This window comes from Acanthochromis polyacanthus, chromosome 4 (genome assembly GCF_021347895.1).
Source record: "Acanthochromis polyacanthus isolate Apoly-LR-REF ecotype Palm Island chromosome 4, KAUST_Apoly_ChrSc, whole genome shotgun sequence".
In the NCBI taxonomy this organism is placed as follows: Eukaryota; Metazoa; Chordata; class Actinopteri; family Pomacentridae; genus Acanthochromis; species Acanthochromis polyacanthus.
The window spans coordinates 20,192,366-20,215,710 of NC_067116.1; the positions used below are offsets into that span (position 1 = coordinate 20,192,366).

The following is a 23,345-nucleotide window of genomic DNA, read 5'->3' on the forward strand; positions in this document are numbered from 1 at the left end:
TTCTTTGTTGTATTTTTAAAGTTGAAAACATTATTCATTGAGATAAATTGCTATTTTTTCAAATCTTGTTTTCTGCTGACAAACATGATGTCCACCTAAACACAGACATCCCGCTAAAGACGTCTGTGCCCTTTCATAGACATCCTAAGTGGGACCTCCACTGTTAATGACCCACTGAGATATCACATCTCACCTCCCATCTGCAGCACCATAATGACTGCATGATGGACTGTCAACATTGACTTTTTTCCTCTCATGTGGCCCAAATTGCTGTAAAGTGAAAGACAAGCAGGCCATCAGTGTGTCGTAAACACACCAAACATCTGTCCGACTGCAGGAGGAATCACTTTGCATCCCTTCATTAGCCATGCAGCGTGGTGAAGGTCGCTGCAATCACAGCCTTAAATCACGTAATCATGGGGAGGCTGAGGAGGCTGCACTTCATCTAATGTGATTGTCAGCTGAGGGTTGTAAAAGGCTTATGGTCACAACTCACTTTTCAGACAGCTGGTGATGCTGGAGATAACTGGAAATGTGAGTGTGTGTGTTTGTGTGTCACTGGGATGAGCCAGCTGGAGGGAGGTGGGGAGATTGTGTGCACTGATGAACTGAAAGGTGGATGGTATATAATACAGGCAGATGCAAGCAGAGGATCAGAGACTCAGAGAGAAGATAACAGGCAGGAAAGCCACTCAGAAGAGCTGCAGTGGGTTTGGAAGAGCAACAGAAAGCCCAAAGCAGACGGTCAGACATCCAGCATGCGTGCCCTGGTGGTGTTTCCTCTGCTCCTGTGTGCGGTGGTGTGTATGGACCAGGTGAGAGCAGAGGTGAAGGCGGTGAAGCTGTGCGGTCGGGAGTTCCTGAGGGCCGTCGTCTACACCTGTGGAGGCTCCCGCTGGAGGAGACTCCTCACCGACACGGACATGGAAGGTGAGAAGAGTCTGCTTTAAACTCTCACGACAGGAGCTAAAATAGCTTCCTTTTATTTTGTTTGTTGCAAGTGTTTTTCTCTGTGGTGTGGAGCTAATTTTATTACAGACAAGGAAGAGTCACACAGAATAAGATGAAAGTTGATTTGCTGTTTTTTACTCTTCATTTAACTGCCTATTTTTTGCGCATATGCTGCACACCACAGCTGCACCTACGTCTATTATTGTACTTTTTTGCCAGATCTTTTTCAGAAAGAGATCCTGACCTCAGTGAGACCTTTTAAATAAATCCACCTTAATATAGTGCACACTTACCCCTCTTTGTTTCCTTTTAACCCTCGTAAAGTCCTCCCAGTTGCCAAACACCTTTGGTATTCTGGGTTAAAACATGACCCTCCTGCTGTCTTCATTTACAGGCACCAAAAAATATTGTTTCCTTGTCTGAAAAAAATTTGCAAAACCTTCAGGAAGAAAATTCCAACAATTCCTTAAAGTTTCCCTGAAAAGTTCTATTTAAAAAAAAATCTTTCAAATGTGGTGAGAAAATTCTTGTAAATATTTTCAAATAAATGAATACAAATCTTCCAAAAATCCTACAAATATCTGAAGTGATTACAGATATATCAGTAAAACTTGCAATATTTTCTTTAAGAACATTGACCAAACATTCACACTCTTCAGTAACATCTGTGCAATGAGCTCTGGCAGAAATTCTACTTTTCGGAGCCTAATTTAATTTATGTTTATCATTGAAGTCGTAGTGGAGACTGGTGATGGGTCGGACAGATTGTAAGAACTGAATCTGACAGTGTCAACAGATACTAAATATGTAAAAAAATTTTTTTATAAAAGTAGAATTAATGACAGAGTTGTGGGATCTCATTGGTGTATGTATTCTGCATCAGCTGACTCCCACTGCACATAGAAACTGATGGAAAATTTGGCCTGAAATTGTATTTTTGGATGTCTAAACTTTGGATTTTGGACTTATGATTAAAATAGATTACAATCAGAAGGTGTTTTGGTGCATAATGGTAAACACCAACATGTAGAATAAAGTAGACAAGTCAGCAGACTTGAAAAATAAGGAGCAAATGTAGCAAATACAAGGAAAGTAAGAAAAAAAATAGCAATGTGCAGGAATGTGCAAACTTATATAGCATGCAATGTAAACACTAGAAATGTGCAACAAGATGATAACAGTCGTATTTAAAAGCTGCACATTAATGTCATGTATATACAGTCATTGCCACTGCGCGAGGAATGGGGGAAAAAAGCGATACAAAGTTCTAATCTTATTAGATTTTTTTGCCACTATGTGCTGTATTTTTAGGCATTTTTGAGTTACTTTTCCAGAACAAGGCATCGCACTTTGAAGATGCACTGCTGAGTCTTCCTCACATTATCCCAGTGACATTTCTTTTTCATTAATTCCAATTTATGCTTCAGACTTTTTATTAAATGTTTGCAATCTCCAGACCACCGGCCCGTCACTGCTGTCTCTCTTTTGTGTCTCTACATACTATGAATTGTCAGTGGGTGTGCAGACAGACAGGTGTCTCAGTGACACGCCATCTGCTGCTCAGCCGGATTAAGCCAGAGGAGGCCACATATCACTGATTAAAAGCTGCAGCCAGCTGTTCCCCAGGCAGACTTTCTCTCTCTCTGTCTGTCACACTCACATAAACCCAGTTAACATGTCAGTTGTGCTGATTAGAAAGAGTAAAATGACACTGTAGAAGACAAATAGCAGCGTGCAGTCATTTAGAGTTTCCTTATTTAATGGGAACGAGGACATAAATTACACAGGATTGATCTGCAAACAGTCGCTCATCAGTCACACTCCTGGAAACAACTGTCAAAAAAATAAAAAGGCTTGGAAGTCAAACAGAATGCATTTAGTGGCGGTCACATTAACAGAATCTGATGAACGATGCTGCACGCTTCTGATGCGGCTGAACTCGGGTTGTTCAGGGTTTCCTCATTCGCTTGCTTGTTTGCTGCAGGTCTGGCTACAGGGGAGCAGAGCAGCCTGGAGAGCCTCAGCAGCCGAAGCTCCGAGTTCACCAAACGGGACATGAACAACATACTGACCACCGTGTGCTGTCAGGTGGGCTGCAGGAAGAGCGACCTCACCTTCCTCTGCTGATGAAGACCCTCACTTTTTCGCTTCTTTTTCTCCACCTTAAAGTGACCAGAATATTCTCTCCCGTCTTGCCTTACTACAGTAGAAAAACCAAATCTGAAGAAACCAAATGCTGACGGTATGATCACTGTTCAAATTGTCAGGTTTGTTGATGTGAATGTGCACCACTAGAGCGTCTGTGAACATGTTTCTGTGCCTGAGCTGGAAGATACGTGCAACCATAAATACACATTTGATTACAAGATAAATACAGATGATGTTAAAAGGTGCAGGACTGTATTACCTCTCACTCAGTCTGTGTAAACAGAAGAGTCCTGTATGTATGTAGCAAGTATCCACAAGGCTGCAGGTTTGAAAAAATTCCAGCTCTGCTTTATTGTCTTTATAGGAAACTTAAGCTTTATTGTATCATTTCGCAATTTTTGTCGAATAAATGTTCTTGTGCAGAGCTTATATTCTCTGACGTGTTTCTTGACATCACAGTTATGGACACTGGACGAGGTTTAAAGATTTCCTACAGCGAAAAGCAACAGTTTTCCTGGCTAACATGTGTACGGTATTTTATGTTTGCTAGAAGATGAGTGAAATATGCAGTTAAAGCTACAGCTGAGCGTTTCCATCTGTCTACTTGCTGGGGAGGGTTTTCTGTATCATTACTCATCTTCAAAATTGCTTTTGGGAGCATGGAAACGTGAATGTAACCATCATAGTAATCCAGTTGAGATGTATCCAGCCTTCTTTAACCCTCATGTTGTCCTGCAGGTCAAAATTGACCCATTTTAAAGTTTGAAAATGCAGGAAAAAAAATATTGTGAAACTTCTGATGTTCACATTTTCAACATTTTTGGGAAGTCTTTGAACATTTTTTGTTGTGGGCAGGGCGGTGTCAACCGCGGCTCATAGCTCCAGCAAGTTGTCATTAGGGGGTTGAATAATTTTGAAACTGTACTAGTTATTAAAATTAACATTTTGTGTGGAATTTAGAGAAAACCCTTGTATTATTGGTTACATTCAGCTGTTTAAAATCCACTTGTATGTTAAATTTATTCCAAACAACTTAAAAGTTGTAGATAGTACCGTAATTTCCAGACTATAAGCCGCTACTTTTTTCTCACGCTTTGGACCCTGCGGCTGATATGTCCGGCTAATAATCATACATAAGGTGGAATTTACAGAAGTACATTTTATTTTGAAAAGCCAGTATATTTACAAACCCTAACTGAATTGATATTTAATTTGTATGAGCATTCTCAATGCTGTGGCACGAGATTCCTGCTGAAAATCGTGTCAGAAGAATCCGTAAGAATAATCCCGAGGAGCAGTAATCAGTCTAATCAGTGTGTTTCAATGCTTTGCACTGACGCACTTAACAATAAAAACATCATTTCAGTTGGGCACTTCTCCTCCATCTCTTGCTTCAACAGTCCTGTTATCAAAATATGTACATTAGTTAAGGTGGGCATGAGAACATGGAGGGGTGTAATGTAAAAAGAGTGATTTATTTGAACAAAAGTCTTAGAAAGTTAAGTGGAGGTTGACGACTGGCTGGTTTGGGGGTGGACGGCTGGAGTGATGGAGGTAGAGCTGAAGGTCGAGCGCAGGAAACACTGGAGCTCTGGAGGACTGAGGTAGCAGCAGGTAGTATCTACACAGGAGAGCACAAACTGTCAGGAAAATAGGAATCTCTGAGTCACTAAAAGGAGAATACTCAGTTGAATGACCGGAGAAGCAGGAGAGTTGCAGTTGTTGTACCAAACGCGCAGAACAATCTGGGACGAGAAGAGAAAAGTCCAGGTTTTATGGAGGAGCTGATGATCTGGAATGAGCTGCAGGGAGACGAGCCACGTCTTCAGCATCACACTGAAAGGAAACCAGAGAGAAGAGAAAAACGAGAGACGGACCGAACCAAACCAAACCCAAAACAGGAAACATAACAGGAAATCCTCACCATTTGTCAATTTTTCTGTATTTTTTTCTTTATAGATGTTAAAACATCAGAAAGAATCATCATTAACATTGATGAAATCTAGTAATAACATTTGTAAAAGAGCATAGAGACTTTAGGAGGGTCTGACCCTCCCTAACCTCAACCCTTTGGAAATACTCCATTCTAAGATGACTCTTACTGTTTAGACAATTAGTTTTCATTTCAGAAAATAGTTTCCAGATCTCACCAGTTAATACAGTGAACCATAAGTCACAAAAATATGACTCTCATTGTTTACATGTTAAAAATAGATTAGTTGTTTAAAATGTCATTTCAAGAATGACAATATTAACAATGAAAAGGGATTTGGAAAGAGCATTTCCTGAAGACCCTCCTAAAGTCTGTCCTGCTTTCCAATCTCCTCAGATATAAAGGGCTTGAAGAGGGTCCACCCTACCCTGTCTCTGCTGCTGCACTGAACCTCAAACATTTGCAGATTGTTTTTGCACAAGGTTTGCAAGTACATTTTACAAAGAAATGGCTCATAAATAGGGGAAATGACTGTTTGCATCAAACAGATATTTTAGTGAACAACTTCAAATTTTCTAGAGCTGTGCTGGGTCCGGAAACTAAAAATACAACCATCCCTGAATGTGCTACAGGTGTAGCCACACACATGGAGAAAGCAATCAATCCATCATGTTAGATGTTCAGTGGAGCAGCAGAAGAACCCTGACCCTTTTGAAATGTTCCATGCAAACATAACAGTAACAATATAAAGTGGTCTATGAATTCTTATTTTTAAATTTAATTTCTCATCACATCGCAAATGGAGATGGAAGCAGTAAAATTAATATTCGAAATGAGGATTATGGAAGAATTTCTCCTTCTGTGCTTCAGTCAGTATAATAAAACTAAACACAGCTTTAAATGGATTTGAATGGAACATTTCTGAAGACCCTCATCAAGCTCTTTCCATCTGTTTTCAAACTTTCAAACTGTTTGTTTTGAAAGCAGGAAAAGAAAGAGCTGCACAGAAAGATTTAGAAATCCTTAACTTACAGAGTCCTAACCTTACCATTCGTGTTTCTACAGAGTAAAAGTGTCTACAAATGTTTACAGAAATTATTTAAACTGACCACTTGTTTGTAATTTTCTGTAGATCACTCAGTAACAGTAACAGGAGTAACAGAGGATAAAGACTTTAGGAGCGTCTGACCCTCCCTAACCTCGACCCTTTGGAAATGCTCCATCCTAAGATGACTCTCATTGTTTACATGTTAAAAATAGATTAGTTGTTGAAAATGTCATTTCAAGAATGACAATAATAACAATGAAAAAGTGATTTGGATGGAGCATTTCCTGAAGACCCTCCTAAAGTCATCTCCTGCTTGTATGGAGCTCCGGACGTCATGTGACTCTGTTTGTTTACGCCGCCATGTTGGCAGGAAACTCCGCTTCAAAATGAATGGTGCTGGTAGAAAATTTACGCCGTCTGAGTTTACTTTTCATTTTAAATCAGACGACATTATAAAATATACAAACAAACGGGACAAACTAAACATATCCGATCCATATCATGCCCCCGGTATCTTATTTAAGAATCTTGAGACGGTCGGAGCGGACCTTTTACCGGACCTGCGGTACCCTGACATCTACAATTACCTGATAAATTTTCCTTCATCCTACTCCGGTGAATCTCTTAACCCTTTAAGCTGCAGTCAATTCCAGCCATTTTCAGTACAAAAAAATCGCTAATATTCTATTTGTAAATAAAAATATGACGAGAAATACAGGGAATATTGGACGCGCATCGCGAGGTGCATTTCCTTGAAAACGACGTATTCGTGGATAATATGCCGACTTCAAGACATGTTTTGGAAAAAATATTTTACTGGCTTGTTTCGTCTGGATGTCCAAGGTTGGATTATGGCCGTTTTTTGTGGAATATTTTCATCTGTGTGTAATAATGAACCCGGAAATGTGAGTCGCGCTGTGTACGTTGAAGCCGTGTATAGAGAACGGATGGATGGATATTCGTTGTTTGTCGGACAAATGTGTTCATATTACCCGCTGTGGTAATCACATCTGAAAGTGGTTTATACCGGCAGATTCATGAGAATCTAAGCTTTCCATCGGCGTATAGTGTTTGTATAATCGCGTTTCAGACATTTAGCAAATTGCTTATGCAGATCTCAAAGTGTACCGCGGGCGGGACACTGAAGCGCAACTGAAGCGGAACAGCGTATAAAAGCCTTGAGGGGTAAGAGAAATTACCCGATCAGATATAAAGCTTAGGAAACGGATTCTGTACCTGATACAAAGTGGTCACTACATAAGCGGAATCCGTTGCCTGTGGGTTCCCACCGCTCCGTTTTCTTCTGCTCGCTTCTTGCGCATTTTATGGCAGTGATCCACCTCTTTCGTCTTTCAGGATCTTTGGGAATCCGATAAAATGCTCTCCCCTTTGCTCGTCCTCGGCTGTTCTGGCATCCCGGGGCGCAACAACTGTCCACCATATGGTGGACTCTCTGATATCGACGCTGAAGAACGTTTCGGAGTTAGCTGGCAGTAGTTTAAACAGCGCGCCTTCCTGCCAATATGGCGGTGTTTTGATTTCGACTGTTGCATGCCGGGATTGTGTGACGTCATCTCCCGGAGCTCTATTCACCTTATTCAGGAAGTGAGGCAGGGCGGCGCCATTTTTGAGATCGACTTCCGGTTGACCGTCTTCGCACTACAACAACATCGAGTCCTCTCGCTACTGTAGCTACTTTTAACTGTTCTTTTAAGTGATTTTAACATGTTTGGCATCAGTTGCGCTGTCCGTGGGTGCCACAACAACTGGGGAAAGATGAAGCTTTCTCTCTCTCAGAATTGTTTAGAGCATGGAAGGGTTAGATCTGAATGCTGCGGACCAGCTCATGGCTATGTAAACACACAGCTTGCATCGGTCACTGTCAGCACAGCTACAGCGATTCTACCAAAGTTCAGTTTCCACTAAAGACCTAGCTATGCCATCAGTGAGGTAAAAAGATACTCTCTGCTATTTTGAAACGTTGTTATGACTGCGGTTTGGTCAGAATCAGTTTTTTGTTGCTCCAGGGAATTAGCATTAGCTTGTGACAGGGCTAATAACACAGTAAACCGCAGGAGCTGTTTCAGAAATGACAATACCAACCTCCGTTTGCACAACCACATCATATATACATGAATCAAATAAAGTTTTATTCAAATCAACATACCTTCCATAATATCGCAGCAGCATGACTGCAGGACCGTCCCAACCCAGCGATACAGGAGCATCCCGTGGTCTCCACCGCTTCATCAGCTGTCACCAACACCCACCATGTGTGAGGAGGTACTAGCCTGACTCGGGCTGACATTAGCTTTAAGAAACGTATATTCCCGTTCTTGATGTAACAGAACAGCGCCGACTTTACCACTGTGCAAATATTGATAGGCTTCAGTGCTCTTATAATTCCTCATAGCTGAGCGATCAACGCAAAAAGACAACACGAAATAGTTAAAAATATTGCCATACATGACTTGTGGCCACTTTTTCATGTCATCCTCCCACTCTGTAATAAGTCGCGGATGAGGCAGACTCGATCCATTTCTGTTTTTTAAAGAGGTTTTCGTTTCTTCCCACATCACTTTCTCAGTTGTAAACATCGCCCTGACCGAGTTACCGGAAGTGCTACTCAAAACAGGAAGTCCCACCCGTTGAAAAATGGGCGGAGCTGAATAAGGTGAATACTCCTGTTCTCATTCCTAGCATTCGTTTCGATGTCTCACTATGGGATACGCCCCCTGCGTATGCCTCAGAAGCACTTATCTCATTACGCCAATCCTGATTGGCTGGTGATCGCGATGCCTGCGTCAGGTGGAGCCCCCAACCCTTAAGTAGCCTGCACTACCACGCAGCATCACTCAAACACCTCTTCTCGCTTCGTGTAGCATATCTCAAGTTAAGCGCTAGCTAGCTTAACTGTTCATAGACTGGAGCTAACTCGGCTATTGCTCCGTCACCGAACGCTAGCTGCCAAATTTACGACCCTCCAGCTTGGAGAGTCAACAGCCCGACCACACCAAGGTAAGGCATTTACATGGTTTAGCAAACCAGCTAACACCGTTTCGGTGAAATAGCACACCAGCTAAAATCGTTCTTCATTAATTAGCATACCAGCTAATTCACGGCGTCTCCTGTTCAGCAATCCAGCTAATCAGGATGGATGCCCATGCGCCTCACACCAGAGGAAATGGAGACTCCGGGGCTCGGCTCTGTGCCTGTGGCAATAAAATATCGAGCCGTGACTCACACCAGGTCTGCTCGTTTTGCCTCGGGCTGCAACACGCCCAACAGGCTATTGAAGCCCCCAGTTCATGCGTGCACTGCTCCCGCTTCACCATGAAGAGTCTCCGACGACGCCTAGCACGCCAAGCTAGCTTGTCTGTCCAGGACCCCTTCTTGTCCCTGGGTGACCCACCAGTCACCGGCGAGACCAAGGACGGGACGGCCGCAGACACCGGACCGCGCGCTAGCGCTAGCTGGGGCTCCCAGCTAGACCTCGCCGCTCCGGCCCCGCTTATGGAAGACGTACTGGAGTTGGATTACGAGGATGACGACGAGGCTACCTCGGAGCTCCTCATATCCGAGGAGGATGAGAGTGAGGACGACGTCCTCATCCCCTCTGCTCAGTTTGCCACACCAGGCGCTGTAGCTGCCCTCAGGGACGAGGAGGGGAAGCGGCCGCTTCCCCCTCCATCAGCATGGATATGCAGTCCGTGTGCAAACGCGCTGCATCCCGGCTGAACATCCCTTGGCCTGCTGTGATAACGGAGACCACCAGATCCCGTTATGAAGGGAAGAAATTCCCCCAGGCTACGAGCGCGGCAAAACAGTTACTCCCTGTCTTCCCTGAGCTGCTCGACGAGGTGTCCTCCTCATGGAAGGATCACCCATTCACCAGCAAAAGCCCGATACACGGAGCTTCCTCCCTGGATTGTGAGGGCATGGAGAAGCTTGGCATTCTCCGCATGCCCCCCATGGAGCCGTTAGTCGCCGCGCACCTGCACCCGCGACTGACTACCTCCTCCAGGAACCCCACACTGCCGTCCAAAGCAGACCACTTCCAGTCCGCCATGACGGAGCGAGCTTACAGGGCTGCAGCGCTAACTGTCAGAGCACTGAACGTCTCCTCCATGCTCGCAGCATACCAAGCCGAGCTATGTGAAGATATGACGACCAAGACTGACCCAGCGGTGTGGGACGAGATGACCATGATAACGGATATCTGCCTCCGCGTACAGCGCTGTGCGGTCCAAGCCACGGGAAAATCTCTGGGAATGATGGTGTTGCAGGAAAGAGCCAGATGGCTCAACCTGACCAACCTATCTGACAGAGAGAAGGAGGACATTTTGGACATGTCATTTCCAGACGGCATATTTGGCTCCGCTCTCGCCTCAATGCAGCAGCGCTGTGAGGCGAAGAAGAAGGAGGACGAAGCTCTCCAGCTTTGCCTCCCTCGCAAAGTCGAGCCCACACCGGTCCCAACCCCGCGACAGAGCTTCGCATCGGCTGCGGCACAGCCTCCGATCTCTCAGTTTAAAATCTTGACACGACCTGAAGCCCGTCCTGCCCCTAATGCTCCAAGCAGACAGGAGGAGAGGACCGGCTGGCCCAGAAAGGCCCCCGCAATGACGGCAGCTCCGCCGGTACAGACCGCGCAGACTACCAGTCAGCAGGCCAGGAAGAAGAAGAGGGCGGCCTCACGGCCTCCCCTCTTCCCACCGGTGCTGCCTGTTCCCGTTCACCAGCCCCATCGGTTCCCTTCCACAGTGTGCTACTCCGGGTTTCCCGAGCCCACGAGTCCCCGCCGCTGCGTGCGCTGCCAGTGTGGCAACAACGCATCCCAGCGGAGGGGGAAAGAGACTTCGTTGTGGGGCCAGCAGGCTCTGTCCCTCATCTAAGTCACACAAGCACACACCATTGGTCCTGTTTAATATAAAGGTGTTCACTGCCGCATCCAGACCTCTGGTCAAGGGCGCAGTCACAATTAACAAACGAGAACACAATAAGCGGTTCGGTGCCGGTTCCGGGTCCGGAGCGGACTACATCCCAGCTCCGGGCCCGGAGGGGTACCGAATCTGCCAATGCACTAACACCCGGCGCATGCGCAGTGATGCCCAAGTGTCATGGCCATATCCCACCACTAGAGGGCCCCATAACACCGTTATTGGAGGCTCCGGTGACAGGCGGTGTGTCAGAGGCTGTCACATCTCTCTCTCTGATGACAGAGAGATGGGCCGCGATCACAAGCTCAGCCTGGGTTCTGAGAACGATCTCACGGGGTTACAGGCTTCAGTTTGCCGCTGTTCCCCCTCGCTTCTCAGGTATAGTGCATTCTCAGGTGCGCGGAGAGTCAGCTCGTGTTCTTCAGGAGGAAATTCACTCGCTGTTGTTAAAGAGAGCAATATGCGTAGTGTAGGCAGTGTGGGGTTCCTGGAGGAGGTAGTCAGTCGCGGGTGCAGGTGCGCGGCGACTAACGGCTCCATGGGGGGCATGCGGAGAATGCCAAGCTTCTCCATGCCCTCACAATCCAGCTTTCAGAGCCTGCCTCTCACGCTTCACCCTACACAGTCGGGTTCCTTTCAGATTATGCCTCCGACTACTGGGGCTGATGGCCTCAGCCATCCTTGTAGTCCGGCTGGGTTGCCTATACATGAGGGAATTCCAGCGATGGGTGTCCTCCCTCAGGCTGGACCCTGTGCGTCATGGCGCACGGAGGGTGACGGTCAGCGCGCCATGCGTAATGGCACTGTGCCGCTGGCACCACCCGGCTTTCCTGGTGAAGGGGGTGCCTATGGGCCCCGTTCTGTCCCGGAAAGTGGTCACTACAGACACGAGCATGTCCGGCTGGGGCGGTATATTCGAGGGCCAATGTGTGAGGAGCATCTGGAGCAAAGATCTCCAGCGCTCTCACATAAACTATTTGGAGCTCTTAGCGGTGTTTCTCGCGCTGAGACGCTTTCTTCCGTTTCTCAGTGGACATCATGTCCTGGTGAGAACGGACAATACAATGACGGTGGCATATATCAACAGTCAGGGGGGTCTGCGCTCCAGGCAATTAGACATGCTGGCACGCAGACTGACCCTCTGGAGCAGCAAGCGTCTTCTGTCTCTGAGAGCCACCCATGTCCTGGTGGCTCTGAACCGGGGGGCAGATCTGCTGTCCAGAGGCGAGCCGCTCTACGGGGAATGGACACAACATCCAGCCATCGTAGAGCAGGTGTGGGCCCGCTTCGGCAGAGCTGCGGTGGATCTGTTTGCGTCGAGAGAAAACGCACAGTGTCCGCTGTTTTTCTCAATACGCGATCCAGGTGCACTGCTCGGCGTGAACGTGCTTGCGCACGTCTGGCTGCCGGTCCTCCTGTACGCTTTTCCCCCATTGGCTCTGATACCTCCGACTCTGGACAGAGTCAGAGAGCATCGCCACACACTAATTCTGATAGCTCCGCACTGGTCGGCCATGCACTGGCTGGCGGAGATATATCAGTTCCTGTCGGGACAGCCATGGCAGATTCCCCTGTGCAGGGATATGCTGTCCCAGGCAGGGGGAGCAGTATTTCACCCACACCCCGAACGCCTGGCCCTATGGGCCTGGCCCGTGAGTGGTGTAATCTAAATACTACAGGGCTCCCGCAGAGTGTGATTAACACTATTCAGAGCGCTAGAGCATCCTCCACCAGGTCTCTTTATGACTGTAAGTGGAGGGTGTTTGAGGAGTGGTGTCAGAAGAGAGGACACATCTCCTTTCAGTGCACTGCTAGTGTAATTTTGTCTTTCCTGCAGAGCTTGATAGACAAAAAGCTTTCTCCACAATTAAGGTGTATCTGGCTGCTATTGCAGCATGGCATGTGGGATTTGAAGGAAAGACGGCTAGCCAACATCCTTTCGTCTGCCGTTTTATGAAAGGGGCACGCAGGCTGCTTCCTGTTTCCAGGTCGCTGGCCCCCCCATGGGACTTGGCAGTGGTCTTGAATGGGCTCTCCGGGGCTCCATTTGAACCACTGGAGGAGGCTAGCCTGAAGCACCTGTCTCTGAAGACAGGGCTGCTGCTGGCGTTGGCCTCTGCCAAGCGTATGAGTGACATTCATGCACTCTCAGTGCACTCCTCGTGCACTCAGTTTGCTCCTGGGCATGCCAGGGTGTCACTGAAGCCCCACCTTGCTTTTGTGCCCAAGGTGGATGGCTCATGCAGTCCCATTGTTCTTACAGCATTTTCTCCACCGCCATTTTCTTCTCCTGAAGAACAGCGGTTGCACATGCTGTGTCCAGTCCGTGCCTTGCGGATTTATATGGACAGGACAAAGGGTTTTCGGAGGAGTGACCAGCTCTTTGTGTCCTGGGCTAGCCCCTACAGGGGCAGACCCATCACAAAGCAGCAGCTCTCCCACTGGATTGTGGAAGCAATTGCCCTGGCCTACACGTCTCAGGGCCTGCAGGCTCCTGTGGGCCTGTGGGCTCATTCTACACGTGGCCTGGCTGCATCCTGGGCCCTTTATAAAGGGGTCTCAATTCAGGAGATTTGTGCAGCAGCAAGCTGGTCTTCACCTCTCACTTTTGTCCACTTTTATAAGCTGGACATCTCTGCTCTGAGCTTGGCTCATGCAGTACTGAGTACTTGACCAGCTTAGAGCAGAGGGCCGTTCCCAGAGTGCTGGTGGTTGACTTGAGATAAGCATGTCTGGCAATACGGGAGTTTCCATATCCCATAGTGATACATCGAAACGAATGCTAGGAATGAGAACTACAGGTAACTTGCGTAACCCCGGATCTCAGAGTAGCATGAGTGAGATGTCTCACCAGATAGCCCTTCTTGCTGGGCGAAGCGAGAAGAGGTGCTTATTTTGAGTGATGCTGCGTGGCAGCGCAGGCTACTTAAGGGTAGGTGGCTCCACCTGATGCAGACGTCGCGATCACCAGCCAATCAAGATTGGCGTAATGAGATAAGTGCTTCTGAGGCATACGCAGGGGGCGTATCCCATAGTGAGACATCTCACTCATGCTACTCTGAGAACCGGGGTTACGCAAGTAATCTATAGTTTTCTATATATGCTCTTTTCTTAAATTGTGAGAGAGACACAGAAAAATCATTCTGAAACTATCATTACTGAGCAACATTGTAAACAGTTATTGTTGTTTTTTGTTTGTTTTTGTCTAAAGTATATTTATACGTTTTTTTTCTATGAAGATTTCGCGATAAAAATTAAATCAACTAAAGAAAAGACTTATTATAAACAATAAAGTCATCAAACAGAAACATTTGTAAAAGAGGATAAAGACTTTAGGAGGGTCTGACCCTCCCTAACCTCGACCCTTTGGAAATGCTCCATCCTAATATGACTCTCATTGTTTACATGTTAAAAATCAATCAAATCTTGTAAATGTCATTTGAAGACATATGATACTAACAATGAAAAATTATTTGGATGGAGCATTTCTTGAAGACCCTCCTAAAATCGATCCTGCTTTTACAATCTCCTCAGATATAAAGGGCTTGAAGAGGGTCCACCCTACCCTGTCTCTGCTGCTGCACCGAACCTCAAACATTTGCAGATTTTTTTTTTTTTTGCACAAGGTTTACAAGTACATTTTACAAAGAAATGGCTCATAAATAGGGGAAATGACTGTTTGCATCAAACAGATATTTTAGTGAACAACTTCAAATTTTCTAGAGCTGTGCTGGGTCCGGAAACTAAAAACACAACCATCCCTGAATGTGCTACAGGTGTAGCCACACACATGGAAAAAGCAATCAATCCATCATGTTAGATGTTCAGTGGAGCAGCAGAAGAACCCTGACCCTTTTGAAATGTTCCATGCAAACATAACAGTAACAATATAAAGTGCTCTATGAATTCTTATTTTTAAATTTAATTTCTCATCACATCGTAAACGGAGATGGAAACAGTAAAATTAATATTCGAAATGAGGATTATGGAAGAATTTCTCCTTCTGTGCTTCAGTCAATGTAATACAACTAAACACAGCTTTAAACGGATTTGAATGGAACATTTCTGAAAACCCTCTTCAAGCTCTTTCCATCTGTTTTCAAACTTTCAAACTGTTTGTTTTGAAAGCAGGAAAAGAAAGAGCTGCACAGAAAGATTTAGAAATCCTTAACTTACAGAGTCCTAACCTTATCATTCGTGTTTCTACAGAGTAAGAGTGTCTACAAATGTTTACAGAAATTATTTAAACTGAACACTTGTTTGTAATTTTCTGTAGATCACTCAGTAACAGTAACAGGAGTAACAGAGGATAAAGACTTTAGGAGGGTCTGACCCTCCCTAACCTCAACCCTTTGGAAATGCTCCATCCTAAGATGACTCTTACTGTTTAGACAATTAGTTTTCATTTCAGAAAATAGTTTCCAGATCTCACCACTTAATACAGTGAATCATACCAAGTCACACAAATATGACTCTCATTGTTTACATGTTAAAAATAGATTAGTTGTTGAAAATGTCATTTCAAGAATGACAATAACAACAATGAAAAAGTGATTTGGATGGAGCATTTCCTGAAGACCCTCCTAAAGTCATCTCCTGCTTTTATACTCCTGTTATCTAAATGTTTGTTAGTTAAATTGTGAAAGAGGCACAGAAAAAAATCATTCTCAAACTATCATTACTGAGCAACATTGTAAACAGTCATTGTTGTTTTTTTTGTTTGTTTTTGTCTAAAGTATATTTACCGTATACGTTTTTTTTCTTTGAAGATTTCGCGACAAACATTACATCAACTAAAGAAAAGACTTATTATGAACAATAATGTCATCAAACAGAAACATTTGTAAAAGAGGATAAAGACTTTAGGAGGGTCTGACCCTCCCTAACCTCGACTCTTTGGAAATGCTCCATGCTAATATGACTCTCATTGTTTACATGTTAAAAATCAATCAAATATTGTAAATGTCATTTGAAGAAATACGATACTAACAATGAAAAATTATTTGGATGGAGCATTTCCTGAAGACCCTCCTAAAGTCTGTCCTGCTTTTACAATCTCTTCAGATATGTATTTTAATTCCTTTGCTGAATAGTCACAGAAAAATTTGTTACAGTTACCTCGGAACATTTTAAACTTTGCTCTATTTTCTAGTATCTGGATGAATTTTCCTCAGTGTCTACAAATGTTTAAAGAAATTATTTAAACTGAGCACTTGTTTGTAATTTTCTGTAGATCACTCAGTAACAGTAACAGGAGTAACAGAGGATAAAGACTTTAGGAGGGTCTGACCCTCCCTAACCTCGACCCTTTGGAAATGCTCCATCCTAAGATGACTCTCATTGTTTATATGTTAAAAACAGATTAGTTGTTGAAAATGTCATTTCAAGAATGACAATAATAACAATGAAAAAGTGATTTGGATGGAGCATTTCCTGAAGACCCTCCTAAAGTCATCTCCTGCTTGTATGCTCCTGTTTTCTATATATGCTCTTTTCTTAAATTGTGAGAGAGACACAGAAAAATCATTCTGAAACTATCATTACTGAGCAACATTGTAAACAGTTATTGTTGTTTTTTTGTTTGTTTTTGTCTAAAGTATATTTAGACGTTTTTTTCTTTGAAGATTTCGCGACAAAAATTAAATCAACTAAAGAAAAGACTTATTATAAACAATAAAGTCATCAAACAGAAACATTTGTAAAAGAGGATAAAGACTTTAGGAGGGTCTGACCCTCCCAAACCTCGACCCTTTGGAAATGCTCCATGCTAATATGACTCTCATTGTTTACATGTTAAATATCAATCAAATATTCTAAATGTCATTTGAAGAAATACGATACTAACAATGAAAAATTATTTGGATGGAGCATTTCCTGAAGACCCTCCCAAAATCTATCCTGCTTTTACAATCTCCTCAGATATAAAGGGCTTGAAGAGGGTCCACCCTACCCTGTCTCTGCTGCTGCACTGAACCTCAAACATTTGCAGATTGTTTTTGCACAAGGTTTGCAAGTACATTTTACAAAGAAATGGCTCATAAATAGGGGAAATGACTGTTTGCATCAAACAGATATTTTAGTGAACAACTTCAAATTTTCTAGAGCTGTGCTGGGTCCGGAAACTAAAAACACAACCATCCCTGAATGTGCTACAGGTGTAGCCACACACATGGAGAAAGCAATCAATCCATCATGTTAGATGTTCAGTGGAGCAGCAGAAGAACCCTGACCCTTTTGAAATGTTCCATGCAAACATAACAGTAACAATATAAAGTAGTCTATGAATTCTTATTTTTAAATTTAATTTCTCATCACATCATAAACGGAGATGGAAACAGTAAAATTAATATTCGAAATGAGGATTATGGAAGAATTTCTCCTTCTGTGCTTCAGTCAATGTAATACAACTAAACACAGCTTTAAATGGTTTTGAATGGAACATTTCTGAAGACCCTCTTCAAGCTCTTTCCATCTGTTTTCAAACTTTCAAACTGTTTGTTTTGAAAGCAGGAAAAGAAAAAGCTGCACAGAAAGATTTAGAAATCCTTAACTTACAGAGTCCTAACCTTATCATTCGTGTTTCTACAGAGTAAAAGTGTCTACAAATGTTTACAGAAATTATTTAAACTGACCACTTGTTTGTAATTTTCTGTAGATCACTCAGTAACAGTAACAGGAGTAACAGAGGATAAAGACTTTAGGAGGGTCTGACCCTCCCTAACCTCAACCCTTTGGAAATGCTCCATCCTAAGATGACTCTTACTGTTTAGACAATTAGTTTTGATTACAGAAAATAGTTTCCAGATCTCACCACTTAATACAGTGAATCATAACAAGTCACACAAATATGACTCTCATTGTTTACATGTTAAAAATAGATTAGTTGTTGAAAATGTCATTTCAAGAATGACAATGATAACAATGAAAAAGTGATTTGGATGGAGCATTTCCTGAAGACCCTCCTAAAGTCATCTCCTGCTTGTATGCTCCTTTTTTCTATATATGCTCTTTTCTTAAATTGTGAGAGAGACACAGAAAAAATCATTCTAAAACTATCATTACTGAGCAACATTGTAAACAGTTATTGTTGTTTTTTGTTTGTTTTTGTCTAAAGTATATTTATACTTTTTTTTTTAAGATTTTGCGACAAAAATTAAATCAACTAAAGAAAAGACTTCTTATAAACAATAAAGTCATCAAACAGAAACATTTGTAAAAGAGGATAAAGACTTTAGGAGGGTCTGACCCTCCCTAACCTCGACCCTTTGGAAATGCTCCACAAAAATATGACTCTCATTGTTTACATGTTAAAAATCAATCAAATATTCTAAATGTCATTTGAAGAAATACGATACTAACAATGAAAAATTATTTGGATGGAGCATTCCTGAAGACCCTCCTAAAGTCTATCCTGCTTTTACAATCTCCTCAGATATAAAGGGCTTGAAGAGGGTCCACCCTACCCTGTCTCTGCTGCTGCACTGAACCTCAAACATTTGCAGATTGTTTTTGCACAAGGTTTACAAGTACATTTTACAAAGAAATGGCTCATAAATAGGGGAAATGACTGTTTGCATCAAACAGATATTTTAGTGAACAACTTCAAATTTTCTAGAGCTGTGCTGGGTCCGGAAACTAAAAACACAACCATCCCTGAATGTGCTACAGGTGTAGCCACACACATGGAAAAAGCAATCAATCCATCATGTTAGATGTTCAGTGGAGCAGCAGAAGAACCCTGACCCTTTTGAAATGTTCCATGCAAACATAACAGTAACAATATAAAGTGCTCTATGAATTCTTATTTTTAAATTTAATTTCTCATCACATCGTAAATGGAGATGGAAACAGTAAAATTGATATTAGAAATGAGGATTATGGAAGGATTTCTCCTTCTGTGCTTCAGTCAATATAATAAAACTAAACACAGCTTAAATGGATTTGAATGGAACATTTCTGAAGACCCTCTTCAAGCTCTTTCCATCTGTTTTCAAACTTTCAAACTGTTTGTTTTAAAAGCAGGAAAAGAAAGAGCGGCACAGAAAGATTTAGAAATCCTTAACTTACAGAGTCCTAACCTTATCATTAGTGTTTCTGCAGAGTAAAGTTTTTTTTGGTCTTTTTTTGTTTTTAAAAGGAGGAAAATGAAGAGCTGTGCAGAAAGATTCAGAAATCCTTAACTTACAGAGTCCTAACCTTAACATTCTTGTTTCTACAGAGTAAAGTTTTTTTTGGTGTTTTTTTTTTGTTTTTTAAAGCAGGAAAAGAAAGAGCTGTGCAGAAAGATTCAGAAATCCTTAACTTACAGAGTCCTAACCTTAACATTACAGTTTCTACAGTGTAAAGATTTTTTTTGGTCTTTTTTGTTTTTTCAAAGGAGGAAAAGTAAGAGCTATCCTTAACATGAAAGATTCTAAACTTATCATTACAACTTCTACATGCAATTTCTAATAAAGAGTGGAAGAAAGTGCTATAAACTAAAAGTAAAAGGTGTGTGGCGATGGAATATGCCACTAAGTGCACTATGCCTGACCAGCTAGACACTGAAAGGAAGGCTACATCTCAGGTCTAAAAGGAGAAGTAGTCCAAAGCATCCGGACCAAGAACAATACCTCAGCAGCCTGGGCGGGTGAAAATCGAGACGGGACGTGCACGATGGGCAGGGTTCCTGTCTCCTCGACCCGAACACCTAACAGACGGATCGGCTCCTGTGGAGAGATGAGCAGAGAGGTCAAAGGAAGAAACAGGTTCAGCTGCTTCACACTGAAAAACGTGTCATTTGTACGGAGAGAGGTCGTGGTGTGACTTTTGTAGCAGAAACATCATGACCCATATTTTCTTGAGGCAATAAAAACATCCACGGAGCTTGTTGTGAACTGCTGTGCTTTAACCTGTTATTTCCCACATTTTAAAAACCGTTAGAGAAATCAGTTCACTGTGCAGAAACATTTTCAGAAGAATACTGACCACCAGCGGGCTGTCATCCTGCACACCAGGGGGGGGTGGCTCAGGTCCGGAGCGCGTCCCTGGCTGGCCTGGAGGTTCCTGTGAGGGACAGTTTGTTGTCAGGGATTTTTTCCTTAATGAGCACAAGTGTTACTAAGTTGAAAAATAAGCAATAACCTTTAGGAGCCCACTGAAAATGTATCAAACAATGTGCAATCAAAATCTATTTAAATACAAACACTACACTATTTTGTTGAATTATTTCTGCTTCAGACTGGTGGTAGATGAAGATAATACAATACAGAGAACAAATAAGATGACATTATTTTACTATAGGCCAACTTGTAAACTGTTTGTAAATTCATCATTTTACTTGGAGAAAAATATATTTAGGTGACACTTTTCTCGGTCTGTGGCTGCTGTGTTATAGACACAGAAAGACTCACCGGCTCTTTAAGTATCAAAATAACCCTGCTGTCATTTCACCGATTCCAACAAAACATTACTCCATAGATGCTGCTTTCAAACACATATCATGAATCTGAAATCATTAAGAGGAGGACCTCCATTGTGTGAAACAACAGACGCTGTATTTGTGAGGAGTGTGGTCAGAAAACCTGCATCAATACAGACTGAGTGCTGGAGGGCTTTATAATCTACTCCCACTTAAGGTTGGTTCTTTTAAAAGACACTCTTTCGGTTCCTTCATCCAAACTGGCAAACGGAGGCAGAGTGTGTACAAGATGGAAAGGGTTTGAGCTGAATTCTTGGGGCAGTTTTGGGGGAACGCTGGTTCGGATCAGTGAACACAACATCGTAACTGAGGCAGCTTGGTCTGAATTTTGTAGCACTTCTTATTTACACATGTGCTCCTGAATATATCTTACGTTTCACACACGTTTGTGATGACTTGCAAACGTCACTGACACCATCGAGTCCTGACTGTAACACACTGTGCTCTTCAAATAGTCCTTTCCTGTATTTTAAAAAATGACTATAGACTAACTTGACAAAATTCACTTGTCTCAAAGTAGACATTTCAGTGTGCTACTGACCTCCCCCGGGGCGGAGGCTTGCTGGGACGTCCTCGCTTGCTGGTACACCTGCACACCAGAGTTGGACATCGAGGGGCTGGAGCTCCTCTCGTCCTGGAAATCAGAGTCAGAGTCAGTGTCCACATATCCCTCTACATCAGAATCGGAAGAATAGTCTGAATCTGATTCTGAGGTGTCCGGTAGGGGGATGAAACTTATCTGAGGGTCTGGAGGGTAATACAGTGAGCCAGAGGTGGACGGCTGGGGGCTGGTGCTCCTTTGTGGCTGGGCAGCGTGTACCTGTGACAGAGAACTTGTGGTCAAACACTGTTGTCTAAAAATGCTGACTGACTGGTGATTTCATTTGGTCATTTGTTGTACTTATTACAGTTACAATAAGCTATCCTCACAGGAGGCAGCTGTCTGTGAAAACACATTTCAGCAGAGTGTTTAGGACGACTGACCTCCGGCCGGGATGGTTCCTCGCCTCCACGCTGAGAGCCAGAGGTGGTGCAGGGCCGCTTGGCTGGAGGCTCCTGGGGGGCTGCTGGGCTGCTGTCCCGCTTTCGCTGGTTAGAGTTGAGAGAGGAAGAAAGGGAGAAATTGGAGGAAATTTGTCATTTCATTTCAAGCACAAAAGGTTTGTCAAAAAAAATGTATACATTAGATGTATTAGATTAAAATTAAAAAGATATTCCACAAATCTGTTACATTACTAAATCCAATCCAAATATAATAGCAATGCATTCCATGTTTTACTATTCAAACCTATTTAATAGTCATCAAAAACTTGTGCATTTTTCTTAAAATAATTAAGAATTCCATCCATCTATGCATAATCTATAAACCACTCAATCCTCTGTTGGATCGTGGGAGGCTGGAGCCTATCTCAGCTGACTCAGGGCGAGGGTTCGCCCTGGACAGGGCAGCAGTCCGTCTCAGAGCTACAGAGGGAGACAGTTTATCAGGAAAAAAATGTGTTAATTTTCAAAACAACAACCTTCAGTACCATTAACACAACCCTGAAACATAACGACATACAAATTACATCATTAAACAACACATGTCTGGGGAGCAAATGCTCAGATCAAACCATGACAGCAGGTGGTGCTTCACAGAAGGATTTCTGTGGCATTTAAAACATTTTCTGTTTCAACAAGTTCATATTGCATATTTTTGATTTCACACTTATTAAAACTCTGTTATTAAACATGATGTAGAAAAAAAGCATGACTGTGATTATTGATCATTTTCTATTAGGGTGTTGAGTTAAAAGAGTAAATCTGTTATAAACTGAATACCCAGTTCATATACAACTGCTTTTATCTGAGTAAAACGGTGAGAAAGAAGTCTTCTCTTTTGCGGCTGTCCTTAGGCGATGTCTCTGCATTGTTTGATCTGCCCTGTGTGATTTGATTTGAACGAGTCCATTTTTTTTTTACCTGTTTAAAAAGCTTTACATCATCAATTCAAATGATATAATGCACTTCTTCACTTGTCAGAAAGTGACTGTAGTCCTACATTCTGAGTGAACTGTGAGAATGTTGCAAAATAACTTAAAAAACAATATTAAAGACTATATTATAAAAATTGAGTTCAACAGACAAAAAAACAGCTAGTAAAAGCAACAATTTGAAATGTGATTACAATACATTACACAATACCTTAAAAAAATTTGAACAATAAAATCATTGAGTACAATATCTAAGATATGAAAAATAACAGGAAAAAAGATAATAAAAGGAAAAGTCAACATGGGATTAATGCCACAAATAACTTTCAGAAAAGCTTTAAAAATAACATTATTGAGGACTATATCTTAAATATTAAAGACAACAGAATTAAAAAAAAGCGTAGCAAAATGGATAATGTGGCATGTGATTAATGGTCCAAAATAATAAAAAAAACAACAACTTCAAAACAATATTATTATTGAGGACTACATTTTAAAGATTAAAGTTAACAGAAGAAAAAAAAAATCAGCTAGTAAAGCAGCAATTTGAAATATAATTGAGGCAACAAAAACTTAAAAGTAAATAGACTTAAAGTCAGTAAGAATAAAAAAATCAGACGGCAAAAGAGACAAATTTGGCATATGATTACTGCCACAAAATAGCTTAAACACTTTAAAAATATAACATTATTGAGGACTATATTTTAAAGATTAAAGTCAACAGAATAAAAACAGAGATAGCAAAAGAGACCATTTAAAATGTGATAAATGCCACAAAAAACTTTTTATAAAAACTTTAAAAAATAACATTATTGAGAACTATATCTTCAATATTAAAGACTACAGAATAACAAAAAACATAACAGAAGTGACTATTTGAAATGCTGTTAAT

At 42.5% G+C, this 23,345-nt stretch overlaps 1 protein-coding gene and 1 long non-coding RNA gene across 3 annotated transcripts; one reads left to right on the top strand and one right to left on the bottom strand.

Moving 5' to 3' along the window:
* The first annotated feature begins 312 nt into the window (after positions 1-312).
* On the top strand, positions 313-3,079 carry insl5a (insulin-like 5a). The gene is made up of 2 exons (XM_022216276.2): positions 313-930; positions 2,936-3,079. The coding sequence occupies exons 1-2, from the start codon at positions 564-566 to the stop codon at positions 3,076-3,078; spliced, it is 510 nt and encodes a 169-aa protein (XP_022071968.2). The 5' UTR covers positions 313-563; the 3' UTR covers position 3,079.
* A 307-nt stretch (positions 3,080-3,386) lies between these two features.
* Positions 3,387-22,136, bottom strand: LOC127533719 (uncharacterized). Of its 2 annotated transcripts, XR_007941468.1 has the most exons (6): positions 21,465-22,134; positions 21,022-21,300; positions 19,988-20,065; positions 16,995-19,728; positions 4,828-14,609; positions 3,387-4,720 (listed from the first exon to the last, which is right to left on the bottom strand). It is a non-coding gene; the product is annotated as an uncharacterized LOC127533719 (long non-coding RNA). The 2 variants fall into 2 exon arrangements; XR_007941467.1 differs by having other exon boundaries at positions 4,828-19,728; positions 21,465-22,136.
* Between the last annotated feature and the right edge of the window lie 1,209 nt (positions 22,137-23,345).